At 36.0% G+C, this 16013-nt stretch overlaps 1 protein-coding gene across 1 annotated transcript in view; it reads left to right on the top strand.

The window, feature by feature from the left end:
- The window catches only part of LOC117722597 (vomeronasal type-2 receptor 116-like), a 40708-nt gene extending 27243 nt beyond the window's left edge, over positions 1 to 13465 (top strand). Inside the window, exons 4-6 of the mRNA XM_034521839.1 lie at positions 4698 to 4925; positions 5653 to 5776; positions 12561 to 13465. Coding sequence (XP_034377730.1) covers positions 4698 to 4925; positions 5653 to 5776; positions 12561 to 13465 — 1257 coding nt within the window. The remainder of the gene's footprint in view (positions 1 to 4697; positions 4926 to 5652; positions 5777 to 12560) is intronic.
- Positions 13466 to 16013: the final 2548 nt, after the last annotated feature.

Raw genomic sequence — 16013 nt, 5'->3', positions numbered from 1 at the left:
TTGGAGCAGGTCTGCTCAGCTCGCTGATGAGTAGATATACCAAGGCTGTGTATTCTGCAATATGCAATTCTCAAAACAAATTTTAGTATCAAGATAATTTTTTGTTTGTATTCTGGAATCTAGTCTTCTGGCAGCCTTCCTCTGTCATGTCTAATCCATATAATTCTGGGAGTTCCTAGGAGGATGTGCTCCCACCATCCTCCCATTTCTGCCTCCCTACTCTAGAAATTCCCCAACACTAGGAAATCCAAACTTTCAGCAACCAAGGCCCCCCACTATCACTGATGCCTGGCAAGGCCACCCTCAACTACCTATACAGGTGGAACCATGAGTCCCTCCCTTTGTGTTCTCAGGCTGGAGATTTTAGAATTGCTACTCCAGCTTGTTTCTTTGGACCATTTGCTTGAAAAATTGTTTTCCAGCCTTTTACTCTAAGGTAGATTCTGTCTTTGTTACTGAGGTGGTTTTCCTGTATGCAGCAAAATGCTGGGCCCTGTTTACGTATCCAGTCCAATAGCCTATCTTTTTATTGGGGAATTGAGTCCAATTAAGAGATATTAAGGAACAGTGATTGTTGCTTCCTGTTATTTTTGTTATTAGAGGTGGAATTATCTTTGTGTGGCTATCTTCTTTTGGATTTGTTGAAAGAGGATTACTTTCTTGCTCTTTCTGGGGTATGATTTCCCTCCTTGTATTGGAGCTTTCCTGCTATTATCCTTTGTAATGATGGGTTTGTGGAAAGATATTGTGTAAATTTGTTTTGTTGTGAAGTATCTTGGTTTCTCCATCTATGGTAATAGAGAGTTTTGCTGGGTATAGTAGCCTGGGCTGGCATTTGTGATCTCTTATGGTCTGTATGACATCTGTCCAGCATCTTCTAGCTTTTATAGTAGCTGGTGAGAAGTTTTGTGTAATTCTGATAGGTCTGCCTTTATATGTTACTTGGCCTTTTTCCCTTACTACATTTAATATTCTTTCTTTGTTTTGTGCACTTGGTGTTTTGATTATTACGTGACAGGAGGTATTTCTTTTCTGGTCTAGTCTATTTTGCATTCTATAGGCTTCTTGTATGTTTATGGGCATCTCATTATTTAGATTAAGGAAGTTTTTTTGTATAATTTTGTTGAAGACTTTTATTGACCCTTTAAATTGGGAATCTTCACTCTCATCTATACCTATTATCCTTAGGTTTGGTCTTCTCATTGTGTCCTGGATTTCCTGGATGTTTTGTGGTAAGAACTTTTTGCATTTTGTGTTTTCTTTGACAGTTTTGTCAATATTTTCTGTGGTATCTTCTGCACCTGAGATTCTCTGTTCTATCTCTTGTATTCTGTTGGTGATGCTTGTGTCTATGACTCCTGATTTCTTTCCTAGGTTTTCTATCTTGAGGGTAGTCTCCCTTTCAATTTTTTTCATTGTTTCTACTTCCATTTTTAGATGCTGGATGGTTTTGTTTAATTCCTTCACCTGTTTGTTTGTGTGTTCTCATAATTCTTTAAGGGATTTTTATGTTTCCTCTTTAAGTACTTCTACCTGTTTACCTGTGTTCTCAAATTCTTTGAGAGTGTTATTTATGTCCTTCTTAAAGTCCTCTATCATCATTATTAGAAGTGATTTTAAATCTGACTCTTGCGTTCCTAGTGATATGGTGAGTTCAGGACTTTTTGTGTCAGAGAACTAGGTTCTAATGATATCAAGTACCCTGGGTTGTTGATGCTTATGTTCTTGTGTTTGCCTTTTGCCATTTGGATCTCCTTAGTGCTACCTGCCCTTTCTCTGACTGGAGCCTGCCTTTTCTATTATCTTGGTTGTATCAGAACTGTGTGGGTTGAGTAATACTTCTGGGGTTAGAGCTAGTGCCTAAGATCTGCTCAGTGCTCCAGACACAGACAGGAAGGAACCAGTGCTACAGTCCAGGAGTGACTTCTTGGGCCCTATTGGGTCCCAGTTATTCCCTGTTTGGGACGGGTATTGCTGTCTTTTTATCTATGATACAGCTCAGGTTAGAGCTCCTGGGAGGCCCACTTACTCTGGGTTCTGTGAGACTGGGGGCAGAGCTGCCACCTGGGATCTGCTGAGTGCTTGGGCCCAGACAAGAAGGCACTGGTGAGATATTTTATCTATTTCCTCTTCACTATGATGTGATTTTGTTTGGTTTAAACTCATGCAGGTTTTGTTTGTTCACAAATAATCTCTGTGTATTAACTCACACATAAGTCTTTTCTCTAAAGACACAATTTCCTTAAAGTCTTTCACCATTTCTGACTTTTATAATCCTTCTATTTAACATCCACATGGATGTTTAATATTGAGGATGGGGGCTTCCTAAGACTCTCCATTTAGAAATTAGTGCACCAATTTTTTTCATCTCATATTATACTGTTCAGTGTGTGTCTGTGTTAATGATTATAACTGCAAAATAATTCTCTAATAATGATTGAGCTAGGCACTAATATATAAGTATAGCAGTATATATAATTTTATTGCCATGTTCCTTTAGCAAACTGACAGTACTGGATGGCTCCTAGGATCTGTGGCCATTCTAGTCTTGGATTCTTGAACACTTTTACATTGTCAGATTCAAGTCCTTGCTCATGGAGTAGGGCTTAAATTTAACCAGAAAGTAATTGGTTTTTCTAACAGCAATTATGTCAGGATTGCACCATTTTATCTTAGAGACAAGTCTTTGTTGTTGTACAAACAGTGTTTGTAACTGAATACCATTGATGTTTATTTTTCTCCTCTGATAGCATTTAAAGTATCTTTTAGCACCATGAAAGCTAGTTAACAGTAATGAGACTTCTAGGCATCAGTTTGATTTCTCAACATTTAATGACATAAGTAATTTTTGTATTCAGAAATAGTACCCTATCATCATTTTATCACTTGAAAATAGCCTGTGATATTTGTTTGTAGTTGTTAAAAGACTAATTTGGTCAGTGACTCAGCAAGATGCCATGTATTCCCTATACTGGAGGTTTTATTCAGTGGCATAAGATGGCTACTTGGGGAATTGCCTTCCAAATTATAGTGACTCTATTTAAATTATCATTATATATGTATACATCTAAGGAGCTTCTATGTTGATGTAGCTTTTCCAAAAGACTTTTATGTTAGTTACTCCTCCACATATTTCTTCCATTATCCAGTTCTACTATTCTTCTCCCCATTTAATCTACCTATATTTGTAGGGTTGTGTGTAGTACTTCTGCTCCGCCCCAGGGCTTGATCATTCAGGGAGGCAGGGCATAGGAAATTGGCTATGCTTATACCACACCATTGCCAGGCAGGTGTTAAGGTGTTAGGAACCCTACAGACACTGCCCTGGGAGTGGGAAAGCACAGTCTGAGACATGGGACAGCCAGAGCTGGTTCAGGGATCCCCAGGCCTGCAGCATGGTTGAGGCTGTCTATTTCTCAGGCTCTTGGACATCTAGGTACCACTGGATACTCTGGAAGAACTGAGAACAGAGTTTTGGCTGTGGGCTGGATCTGACTTGGGGCCTGCAAATAGGTGGAAACTCTGGCTGGTCCCATGGGTAGATTCTTTGGCTTGATGGTGGCAGGCTTGGGCTTGACTTGGTGGTTGTGGTTGGGAGTGCAGTGAGGCCTTCTATGGGAGACTAAACAGTGGCTTCATAGGTAAATGCTTTCTCCATGGCTCCTCATGACAGATCTTGATGAAAAAAGGCAGTCCATGGTTTTAAGGCATTTATTTTCCTGGAAGAAAGTGGATGTGTAAAACCACACCTACTTCTCATTGTGGGCCTGAGATTAAATACCTTTTGCAGGAAGGAGTGTCTGGGAAGAAAAGCTTATTGGCTTTTTTTCTCTACAGGCCTTTAGGTACCTCAATAAAGAGTGAAGGCCTGTCTTGAGCCTACATGACCACAGGTCATGTCCTCTACATGTAGAGGGGCTTGGGACTTTTTTTTACATGACTGATGGCCACAAATCTATGGATAGTGACAGGGGCTGGTGCCTGGGACAAGTAAAGCTCCTACCATCTCTTCAAGGTTTCTAGGGCTTTTAGCCTTAGCTCAACTGGGATCCATGCTGCTTTTGATGGTCCTACACCCATTCATCTTTTATTTATACTATAAAATTCTAGATTTGCTGCCTTGAAAGATTGCAACAAACATCTACAATCCCTTACTAGCTATTCAATTATTCAGTAATTAAGATTGATTCACACATTTCTAAAGCTTAAACGCCACATACACATATAAGAGAACACATGCAGTATTTCTTTAGTTCTGAGTTGCCTCAATCATGATGCTTAAATAAAAACTAGAAAAAACAACTTTTAACATTAAGTGACAAATATGTGAATTGAATGTGATTTACATGGATTAGAGTAATTTTGATTTTTTTTAGAACTGAGGAATACTAACCATCAATGCAAGGAAAACACTCAGAGAGAAAATGGGTGTTTAGATTATTATTTTCTCAACACTTATCCTCCCAATAGCTTGCTGAGTATTTGTGTTCTCAAGTTTTTGTGTTTTCATGGAAAGCCTGAAATCATAAAATCACAATGCCTTTTTAAAAAATTGCTTATATGATTTTATTTACTTGATAGGAAACTCCAATAAAGTTAAATTTTGAGAGACATCTCAAAACTAAAAGGCTCTCCCCATTATATGTTTCCCAATTAGTAAATTTATATTAGTTTTTACTAATGCTTCATCTCTTTAGGTTCATGCATTCTTGAAAAATGTGCATTTTTTAAACCCTATTGGAGACATAGTAATAATTAATCAGAAAACAAAAACAGATGCAGAGTATGAGTTCCATATGATTTGGAATTTTCCACAAGGACTTGGAATGAAGGTGAAAATAGGACGGTTTTATTCACATTATCTGCATGATCAAAAATTGTACTTATATGAGGACATGATACAATGGGTCTCAGGATATAGCCAGGTGAGTTTGGCATAACTTAATGTTTTACAAGTGGACACAAACTGTGGTGGATAGCCCTAGCCTCTTGTTGTCATGGTAACTCCACTCCTGGGAGGGGCTGTGAAGGAGAAGTGAATCTTATAAACCTTCTGTCCAATCAAATTTGTTAAATAAAGGTTACAGCCAGTGACTGGGCAGTAGAAGAGGAGTGGGAGGAGCCAGAGGCAGAAAAAGGGAGAAGAGGAGGAGAGCCGGGGAGAGGAGAGAGAAGCGGGGGAGTTGGCAGTTAGTCGAAGTGGAGGGAGAGAAGACGAAAAAGGCCTTGACCTAGGAAACCGCAAGTTGTTAAGAGCTCTCTTAGCCGGGGAAATAGTGTAGTTTAATGGTAAATCTGCCCAATCTAGGCATACAGCATTCATTTGATACTTATTGACTTGTGTCTTTATTCTATGGACTCCCTATAGGCAAGAGATTTACCACAACAAAAAACCATGGAAATATTGTGATATACTGTTTCTTTCTCACAGTGATTATAAGATTTTTTTTTGAACTTTTGAATATTTTGAAAGAATGACATTTTGTTGTCTTCTTTCTATAGAATTGTATGTATATTATAAGTCCTTTCACTAAATTTAATTTTCTTATTAAAGTTGTTTCAAAACATTCTGTCAGTTATATATGTGCTAAAAAGTATAGTTTAAAAGCTAGTAGGTACTATCTGGTAACAATGCATATCGTTGCCCCACAGATACCCCCTTCTGTATGCAGTGTGAACTGTGCTCCTGGATTTAAGAAATGTTACCCAAAAGAAAAACCATCCTGCTGTTTTGATTGTTCCCCTTGCCCTGAAAATGAGATTTCAAATGCTACAGGTAATTGCAAACTGTAGGGGAAAAGCCTACAGAATATTTGTCTCTCTCCCCACCTCCCTCCAAAACAAGACCTTGAAAGAAACTGGAAGGTAAATATAGAGATAAAATGCCTATGTTTCTCAAAATAATATATTATTTTATATAATTAGTACTATTTTACAAATATATTGTGTGGTATCCTTCATGTATGTATGTATGTGGAATATGTCTTGAGATGAATGTGTGTTGTTCCAATTGAACGTACAACTGTGTATATGTTCACAAGTATGAAAGTAATATTTGACACTCCCTGTCTTTCTTACTTATTCCTGTGTTTTCAGAGTCCCCAAAAGAAACAGAACTATTAGAAAAAGTAAAATGTAAAAGGAAATTTTTATGCTAAGATTTGGGTAGTCCAAAAATGGTTGGTCTCATACTCAGGAGTCAGAAGATATATAATTACTTGGTTCAAGAACCTGGGTGCCTAGGAGGGCACGGGTATTCTAAGTGAAAGAGTATCCCTTATTTCATATGGCAAGTCCACACAATATGAATTTGGATGTCTTCTAAGAATGAGAGCAGCAATGTCAGTTGTTACAACCAAAAAATGACTGGATACAAATGGTGTTCAAGGCAGATGAGTTTGACATTTTCTGCTACACCACTGTTGAGAGTAAAAATGTGTGCTATGACCATTTGTTTTCTATTGGGATACTGGGAGTGGGAACTATTGTCTTCAAGCTTTTATTATAAACAATTTCTTAACTAAGCTGCCTTACTGGCCTTCCCCTATTCTCTAAACCAAGTATTTTCAGTCATCATACAGGTACTGCGTGGACTATTTTCTATTTGAAGAAATATGCCTTAATGTGTTATATTATTTGGGGAATTTTACTCATGCTAGCATGAATATCTATGTTTAATAATCTCTTTGCATAATGCATGCATTTGAGATTGGTTGTTGAATCTCCTATGTCTTAGTTCCTTCCAAGAATACTTAAGGGTAGAACACTCTCAGAGATGCTGCTTTCAACTTAAGCAACATGAATTTTGTACTTCCAACTATATTCCATCAGCGCATACTATCAAAGAACAGGTTGTATTTTCTATTGTCCACTAGTTCATAGGTGATTTAGGAAGGATTTTATATAGAAATATGTACATAGTATAGTCTTAGTAGGATGCATAGTATAGTCTTAGTAGGATGCAATTAATATATGGAAAATAGCAAACTGGGTAAATCTTTTCTTTTATCTCAAGATCTCTGAGGCATGAGGATTTGAATCTGACATCAAGAGTTTAGGTGTTTGTTGTACTTCATATCTGTAGAAATTTTTCCAACATTTTCAATATGGGGTTAAGAAAAATGTGGGTAGGTTAAATATGATGTAGAACAGGAGCCTATCAATATGGAAGGTTTTGTGGCCTGAGTACAGTCATTACTGCCAACAAATATAGTTAAATATAGTTATATGTTGGAAGGAATGCTACAAAATTATAATTATTCTTCTTTAAATATCACATAAATACATAATCTAAACTAACAAATTAGTTATGATATTTAGTTGGGGATTGTAAGTGTATAATTCACTTTTATTTGATAATTATATGATAAATGAAATGCTGAGTATTCAGCATCACAACTAGAATATATATTACACTTTATATTACACTTTAAATCTGTAATTCCAAATGCTCATATACTTAGAGAAAAATACTGAAGAAGAAGAAAAGGAAGAGAAGAAGAAGAAGAAGAAGAAGAAGAAGAAGAAGAAGAAGAAGAAGAAGAAGAAGAAGAAGAAGAAGAAGAAGAAGAAGAAGAAGAAGTGGGGCGGGAGAAGGAGGAGGAGGAGGAGGAAGAAGAAGAAGAGGAAGAAAAAGAAATACATTATAAAGTAATAGAAGAACTCAATAGAGACAAAAAATTATAATTGCTCAAAATCATCTAACTACAATAAAAATTTAATCAAGAGCCCTGCTTAACCACAGCCCATGCCTGACAGGAGACCAAATAAACTGGGCATGGATTTTTCCATTCTCTGATACCTGAGACTCAATTCTCATGGATACCCCTGGTGTTGCAACAAAATGCTTCACCTCTCCACTATCCAAACATCCTGTGGATCCATCAGACCATCTCTTCCTGGCCTTTTTCTACCCTAGCCTCCACCACAAGCAATTATTCCCTATAAACATAACCAGCCAAGCAAGCCAGAAAAAAAGGTAGCATAGACTTTGAAAATTTTATAGAGGAAACAGAAACCAAGAAACAAAGCAGGCACCCAACCAAAACAAACCCAGAAATCAGTGCCTAGACCTATGGTCACACCAAACCCAGATGCCTAGATGGCAGTGTAAAAACATGGTAATAGCAAGAGTAATACTTCTCCATAAGAGCCCAGTTATCTAAACACAACAAATCCTAATTATTTTAATATACCTGAAGAACAAGAAAATGACTTTGTAAACAACTGTATGTAGATGGTATCAGTACTCAAAGGGAGTTGAATAAATTCCTCAAAGAAAGCCAGGAAAACACTAACAACTAATTAAAGAAAATGAATTTTAAAAAGCCAACTAGTTTGAAGGAAACAAAAGATTTCAAGACTTGAAAATGAAAATAGAAGCAATGATAACAAGACAAACTGAAGAAATTCTCTGCAAAAAAAATGGGAATTTTAACAGGAATTATACAGTCTCTTACCAATAAAATAAAATAGATCGATGTAGTTAAAGAATATTTAATACAACCCAGTGTGGGGTTGTGACATGCCTTTGACCATTTATGTTCTTGAGTAAAAGAACACACACACAGCCTTTATATTTTAATATGACTTTTGCAGCACAATAGCTGAGCAACTTCCTACCCACCATGCTATTAAAATCTATCTTCTATCTGTAACCCAAGTTACTACTTAGTATGTCTCATTTGGGCTACTCTTAGCTCTAATTTGGCAGCCCACTGGACCATGTTCTCTTAGCCCCAGCCAATGTGAGCCATCCTTTCTTCTCTTCCGCCTTTCTTACTCTTCCATGACAGCTTTTTTTCTCCCTCCTTTCTCTTCTTCACTAGTCTTGAAAACCTAAACCTGGCCTGTGTCTCTTCTTCCCAGCTGTTGGCTGCAGGAATCTTTATTTGCCAATCAGAATTAACCTGATATAGGGTTCCTCAGGCTATGTGCAGACTCTAAATCATGGAAGCTAGCAATTATTATTACAATGAACAGTAAACACACAAAAAAACCCCTCAACACATGGGAAAGACAATCTCAGGCATACAAGACAAGAAATGGTTGCATATGTCAAATAAAATATCAAATCTACAAAAATTCCTGATTAAAAAATCCAGGAAATCTGAGACACTATGAAGAGACCAAACATAAGAATTATAGGTGAAGAGGAAAAGGAAGTATTCCAGCTCAAAGGACCAGAAAATATTTAAAAATAAAGAAGAAATAAAACAAAGGTGGGCTAATAGACCTTCATAACTGACATGCCAAATTTCAACACACTAACACTGTTAGAAAGTGTACAATCAATGCAACTTACATTAAATACTGTAGAAGAAACAAAAGTCATTTAAACTTGATAATTAAAAGAGCCTTAACACATGTACTAACACTTGTTTGAAATCCAGATCCTACCCCAACCTTATCTCTTGCTAACCTAACATAATAGAGAACTATATCTAACTTCCAAATATAACTGTGAAAATGTTTAGAATCAGACATCCAAATGAAGATTGTTATTTTCAATACTGGATTGATTTTTAGACCAGTACATGATTGAATCCAAATAACTGGTCAAATTTAAGAAAACTACAAGTTTATAACTTCTCTTTTAGATTCTCTATCCCACAAAGTCTACTGGACAAAAGATGCTCCAACATATAACAAGGACACATACATAATCCACTATGTTCATAGTAGCCTTATTTGTAACAGGCAGAAGCTGAAAACAATGCAGATGTCCGTCAATGAAAGAATGGATACAGAAAATCTAGTAATTTACCCAACAGAGTACTACTTATCTATTAAAACAGTAGAGGTATAGTTGTGTCTTTATATAGAACTATTTCTTAAAGCACATGTCCACAGTGACATACGTATTCCAACAAGGACACATCTTTAAATAGTGTCACTCCCAGGGTTAAGCATTTTTTAAACCATGTTCTTAGTCATTCTGATTGGTGTGCGGTGGAATCTGAGGGTCATTTTGTTTTGGATATCTCTGATGACAAAGTTAAAAAGTTAAACATTTGATTAGGTACTCTGAGCCATTCAAGATTCTTCAATTGAGTATTCTTTGTTTAGCTATATACCCCATTTTTAATATAATTATTTGGTTCTATGGAGTCTAACTTCTTGAGATCTTTGTATATTTTAGATATTAGCATTCTGTCAGATGTAGGGTTGGTGAAGAACTTTTCCCAGTCCTTAGATCATCCTTGTGTTATTGACAGTGTTCATTGTCTTCTTTGAAAATGTGTTAAAATTCTGCACTTAAACCAACTAGCTATGGCTTTTTTGGGGGGTCAGGAGATTTTGTTGACTACTTTTGTTTCCTCAGGGGTTATGGGTCTGTTTAGATGGTTTATGTGATCCTGATTTAACTTTTATCTGTCTATAAAAATCATCCATTTCATCTAGATTTTCCAGTTTTGTTGAATATAGGCTTTTGTAGTAGGATCTCATGATTTATTTTAAATTTCCTCAGTTTCTGTTGTTATATCTTCTTTTTTATTTCTGATTTTGTTAATTTGGATACTCTCTCTGTGCCTTCTAGTTAGGTTGGCTACAGGTTTATTTATCTTGTTGATTTTTCTCAAAGAACCATCTTTTAGTTTTGTTGATTCTTTGTAAAGTTCTCTTTGTTTCTGCTTGGTTGATTTCCACCCTAAGTTTATTTCCTCATGGTGACTATTCTTTTGTGTATTTGCTTCTTTTTGATCAAGAGCTTTCATATGTGCTGTTATGCTGCTTGTGTAGTATATCTCCAATTTCTTTACAGAAGCACTCAAAACTATGAGCACTTAGCACCACTTTTATTGTGTTGCATAAGTTTTGGGTACGCTGTGCTTTAATTCTCCTTAAATTCTAAAAACATCTTTAATTTCTTTTTTATTTGGTGTTTTGATTATCATGTGATGGGAGGAACTTCTCTTCCAGTCCAATTTGTTTGTTGTTCTGTAGGTTTCTTGTATGTTTAGGGGCATCTACTTCTTTATCTGTTATCCTTAGGTTGGTTAGGTATTGTGTCCTGGATTTCTTGGATATTTTGTGTTAGGAGTTTTTGCTTTTTGTATTTTCATTCACTGTTGTGTCAATGTCTTCTATGTTATCTTCTTCTGAGATTCTCTTCTATCCTTTGTAGTCTATTGCTGATTCTTTCATCTGTGGCTCATGCACTCTTTCTTAGATTTTTCATCTCCATGTTTTTCTCCCTTTGTGTTTTCGTTAATGTTTCTATTTTCATTTTTAGATGCTTGATGGCTTTGTTCAATTTCTTCACCTGTTTGATTGTGCTTTCCTGTATTTCTTTAAATGATATGTTTCATTTTCAAGGACTTCTAGAATTCTACCTGTGTTCTCCTGTATTTCTTTAAGGGAGTTATTTTTGTCCTCTTTAAAGTCATCTCTATTCTTTCATTTGATAGGATTTTAGATCAGACTTTTGCTTTTCAGTTGCATTGGGGTATCCATGGCTTGCTGTCGTGGGAGAACTGTGTTCTAATATTGCCAGATAGCATTGGTTTCTGTTGTTTATGTTCTTGTGGTTGCCTCTTGCCATCTAGTTATCTCTGGTGTTAACTGCCCTTGCTGTCTCTGACTGGAACCTGCCCCTCCTGTGAGCCAGGTTATATTCTGCCTCATTGGATTAGGCTGTCTCTAGGTATGTGAGGTGGTCTGTATGTAAGAGCCTGATTTGGGACCCTGAGTGTTTCCCAGTTAGGCCAGGTATTGGAGTTGGGGTAGGGGAGTCACCTGTGGGCCTGGGGCTGTTAAAATTTCTGGGGGTCAAGCTGATTCTAGGTGTGAATTGGGATGGAGAGGTGGAGGACAGGATCAACCTCCAGGTGCAGTTGCAAACTTTAAGGAAAATGTGTCTCTTATAGGGAGGGAGGTCCTGCATCTTTTGTTTCCCAGGGGTTTCCAATTATGCCCAGGTATTGTGGCAGGGTTGGGGACTCACCTGTGATCCTGGGGATGTCAGAAATCCTAAAGGTCAAGTTGTCTCTGGATGTAGGGTGAAAGTTGGATCACAAGGTTTGTTCCTTGGTACAGATGTGAACTGGAAGATGAGACTACAATTCTTAAATAAATAAATAAATAAATAAATAAATATTGAAAATAGATTACATGTTTTAAATATATAATTAAATTAAGTTGGAAAATAACGTTCATATATAAACAATAAATTCTAGTTTGAGAAATTTTCAATGGCTTAAAAAACACTTAAAGTAATCCTTATTATGCTTTGCCATCAAGTAAATGTAAATGAAAATTATTTTAGGCTTCCATTTTACATCTGTTGGAATGACTAAGATCAGTAATAAATATAGCAGTTCATGTTGGAGAGGATATAAAACAAGGAGAACACTTGTTCATTACTGGGGAGTACTTAATGGCTCCCCCATTACTGCAAGTATAATAGGAAATGGTTTCAATACATGGTGTCCATCAATACAATTGATTTGCTGTACAGCAACAAAAAAGCAACTTTGGTACCATCTGAAAAAATATTAAAAGATTTCATGAATAACAGAAATAAAAGAAGTAGTAATGAAAATTTTTTTCCACCTCAGATCTAGCACAATGTGTGAAGTGTCCAGATGGTCAGTATGCCAACAGAGAGAGAAATCACTGCTTCCCAAAGGCTGTGATATTTCTGGCTTATGGAGACCCACTAGGGATTATATTGGCCTGCATGGCCTTATGTTTATCTACATTGTCAGCTCTTGTTCTAGTGATCTTTGTGAAACACCAGTACACTCCCATTGTGAAAGCTAATAACCGTACTCTCAGCTACATTCTTCTTGTTTCCCTCACACTTTGTTTTCTTTGCCCATTACTCTTCATTGGACAGCCTAGTTCAGCCAGATGTCTCCTGCAGCAGATCACGTTTGGGATTCTGTTCACTGTGGCTATGTCTACGGTCTTGGCCAAAACAATTACTGTTCTTCTGGCTTTTAACATTACTGTTCCAGGAAGAAAAGTGAAATGGCTGCTGTTATTTGGGACACCAAAGGTCATCATTCCAATCTGTTCCATTTTACAACTAATGCTCTGTGGATTCTGGTTGGGACTATCTCCTCCCTTTGTAGAGAGAGATGCTAACTCTGAGCATGACCAAATCACCATTACGTGCAACAAGGGCTCAATCATAGCCTTCTACTGTGTGCTGGGATACCTGGGCTGTCTGGCACTAGCAAGCTTCATTGTGGCTTTCTTGGGCAGAAATCTACCTGACACTTTCAATGAAGCCAAGTTCCTAACATTCAGCATGCTTGTGTTTTGCAGTGTTTGGGTCACTTTTCTCCCTGTCTACCACAGCACCAAAGGGAAGGTCATGGTGGCTGTGGAGGTATTCTCCATCTTGGCCTCAAGTGCAGGGCTTCTAGGTTGCATCTTTATCCCCAAGTGCTATATTATTGTGTTAAGACCAGATAGAAATTTTATACAAAAGTTGAAGGGTAAAAATTATTCCTGAAATCTTAAGGTTTCAATCACATGTATAATACTACCATAAAGCCTGTTGACAATAATTCACTATTCTAGTCTAAAAATAATACATTTCAATAGGCTATTCATTTCTATATACAATTAAATTATAATTGTTCTTTAATGCGTTGGGTTTTTCTTTGTAGCAATGTTAAAAATATTGTATTCTCTGTTTTCTGGTTTTATTTACCCACATTTTATCAGTTAATTTATAGTTTTATATATACAACCTTTCAGTTAATTTATAAATGTAATTTGTTTCTTGGTAGGTTATAAGTTATACTTTTTAAATAAATGTTAAGAATGTGATCAAAATTAATCTTTTGTCTATTGGGGAGAAATGGTGGAAATATGAGTGTTAATTATTGTTGAATGCTAAATGAAACTTAAAGACACATATATACTTAGAGGAAAATGCTTTCCACATCATATTGTTTTAAAAAGCTTTAACTCTTGGGTAATAATGATATTATTTGTCAAAGTAGAATGATTGTGGACTCATGAGGCATTTGGGTAATTTTGTTAAACAAGTGGCACTTAGAAGTTAGAAGCAAAAGTACTGAACATTGCAAGATGACCTAGGAAAGACTCAGACATTCAGGTGTTTAATAATTTACCCTGACATTTTTGTAATTTCAGAAATTTATTGAGTGTAGCACAGATTTATACATGTGTGTATGTAGAACAAAATACTTACATTATACTTGTATTTTAAAAACTTTGAAATTATATGAAAAGACAAAACACTAAAAAATTAAAACAGAAAACTGAAAAGAGATGTGTTGCTACAATTTATTTCATTTACAGTCAGGAGACATCTAGGAAAGACTAAAGGTATCCAAGTAATTATACTGGAGGTAGACCACAATGTTGCACAGCTATAATAGGTAAACTCTGAATTGCAGGGTTTTCAGTGATCTCATCTCAGGATTGCTTCTTGTAACAGTTATGTCTTCCCTGCTATCATTACATAGTTTAATGATTTCTGGGCATTACTCTACCTGATTGGTCAGATCTTTTGCAGATCAATGAAGACTGATTTATTATGCAGACTACTAGAAGATTAACCTTCTAGTAATGCTATGTAGGCAAATCAATGATTCCATAATTAATAATGATTCTATAGAATATCTAAATCTGTAAACATAATTTTGAGTCCTTTATAGAATGAAGTCTTGAACTACAGTTCTATAAACCTTCAAGAGCTAATTGCACTAATATAAGAATGTAGAGCTGGAATAAATTCACTATCTGGAAAAAGATTCCCTCTAGGTTAGCTGTGAAACCATTATCTGATAACTAAAGGTAATAAACTTGGAATGGACAATTTATTGTAGGTATAAAGAGAGAAAATAAAATATTGACTAGTTTATATTTACAAAACTTCAAACCTAATGAGAAACAAGTCAGGTGACTTACCTCTTGGTAAAACCTTGTTAATTTATGACAAGAATTTTGGTTTTAAACTTTTAACAAATTTATGAAGATAAGCTAGGCAGTGGTGGCTCATACCTTTAATCCCAGCACTTGGAAGGCAGAGGCAAGCAGATATCTGAGTTTGAGGCCAGCCTGGTCTACAGCCTGGTCTACAACCTGAGCTCCGGGACAGCCAGGACTACACAGAGAAACCCTGTCTCAAAAAACAAACAAACAAAAATTATGGAGATAATAACAAGTAATGACTGTTTAGATAGGTACTAGTTTTAATGGAAACACGTGTAAATATTTCTGTTGTAACTCTCATTTTATTACTTGAATTATTGTCTTAAACTTGCTATGAATTTATGGAATGTAAAGATGTTTGGAACACTACGTGACCAATTTTTCAGAGAAAGTGTAAGAACTAAGAATAGTAGAGAAAGGCATTTTCTAACTTGAAGATTCTTTCCTTAGAGGCTTTTTCTTTTTCAGATTTTTCTTACTTTTATCAATAAAAAGTAAAAGCATTTTTTTTCAGAGCAATAAAGGTTGGAGCTAATTTTTAATTCAGAATGATGACATATTTTTCTGCTTGTGGGGGCTTCTGCTCTATTCACCAAATGTACATATGAATATGTGAGTATATGTATGTATATGAAACTATGTATGTACACTTATGGGTTGATGAGAAGGTGATCAGGCCTGACCAGTGTCCAGTGTGTCTGTATGTATATGAATGTTTGTGTTTATGTGCATATTGCCTGTGTAAAATATATAATTCTTTCCCTTTATTTATCTCTGGTTCATGAAGAGTTAGCTAGTCCAAGCTGTTTGTCTGGCTAGCTTGAGGTCCTGGTAAAAAAGAAGGGAGTTCCAACTATTAACTTTTTTTAATAATCCTCTGGTATTAACAGAGTTTATTACTAGAAAGCCAATGACTTTTAGCCTTAGAATAAAAAAGAGTTATAGACAGAAGAATTGCTAAAGATAAATAAACTTTGACCTTACCACTGACCCTGTACCCCTCTCTATCTTCCTCAAAGTACTCGTATTGTAGCATGACCTCTGGCATTTTACTTCACTCATATTTTTATGAAATATTGATTGTCAAAATTTTG

The sequence above is a fragment of the Arvicanthis niloticus genome, chromosome 17 (genome assembly GCF_011762505.2).
Source record: "Arvicanthis niloticus isolate mArvNil1 chromosome 17, mArvNil1.pat.X, whole genome shotgun sequence".
Classification (NCBI taxonomy): domain Eukaryota; kingdom Metazoa; phylum Chordata; class Mammalia; order Rodentia; family Muridae; genus Arvicanthis; species Arvicanthis niloticus.
The sequence above is the reverse complement of the archived record's forward strand: the minus strand, read 5'-3'. Positions and strand labels throughout refer to the sequence as shown.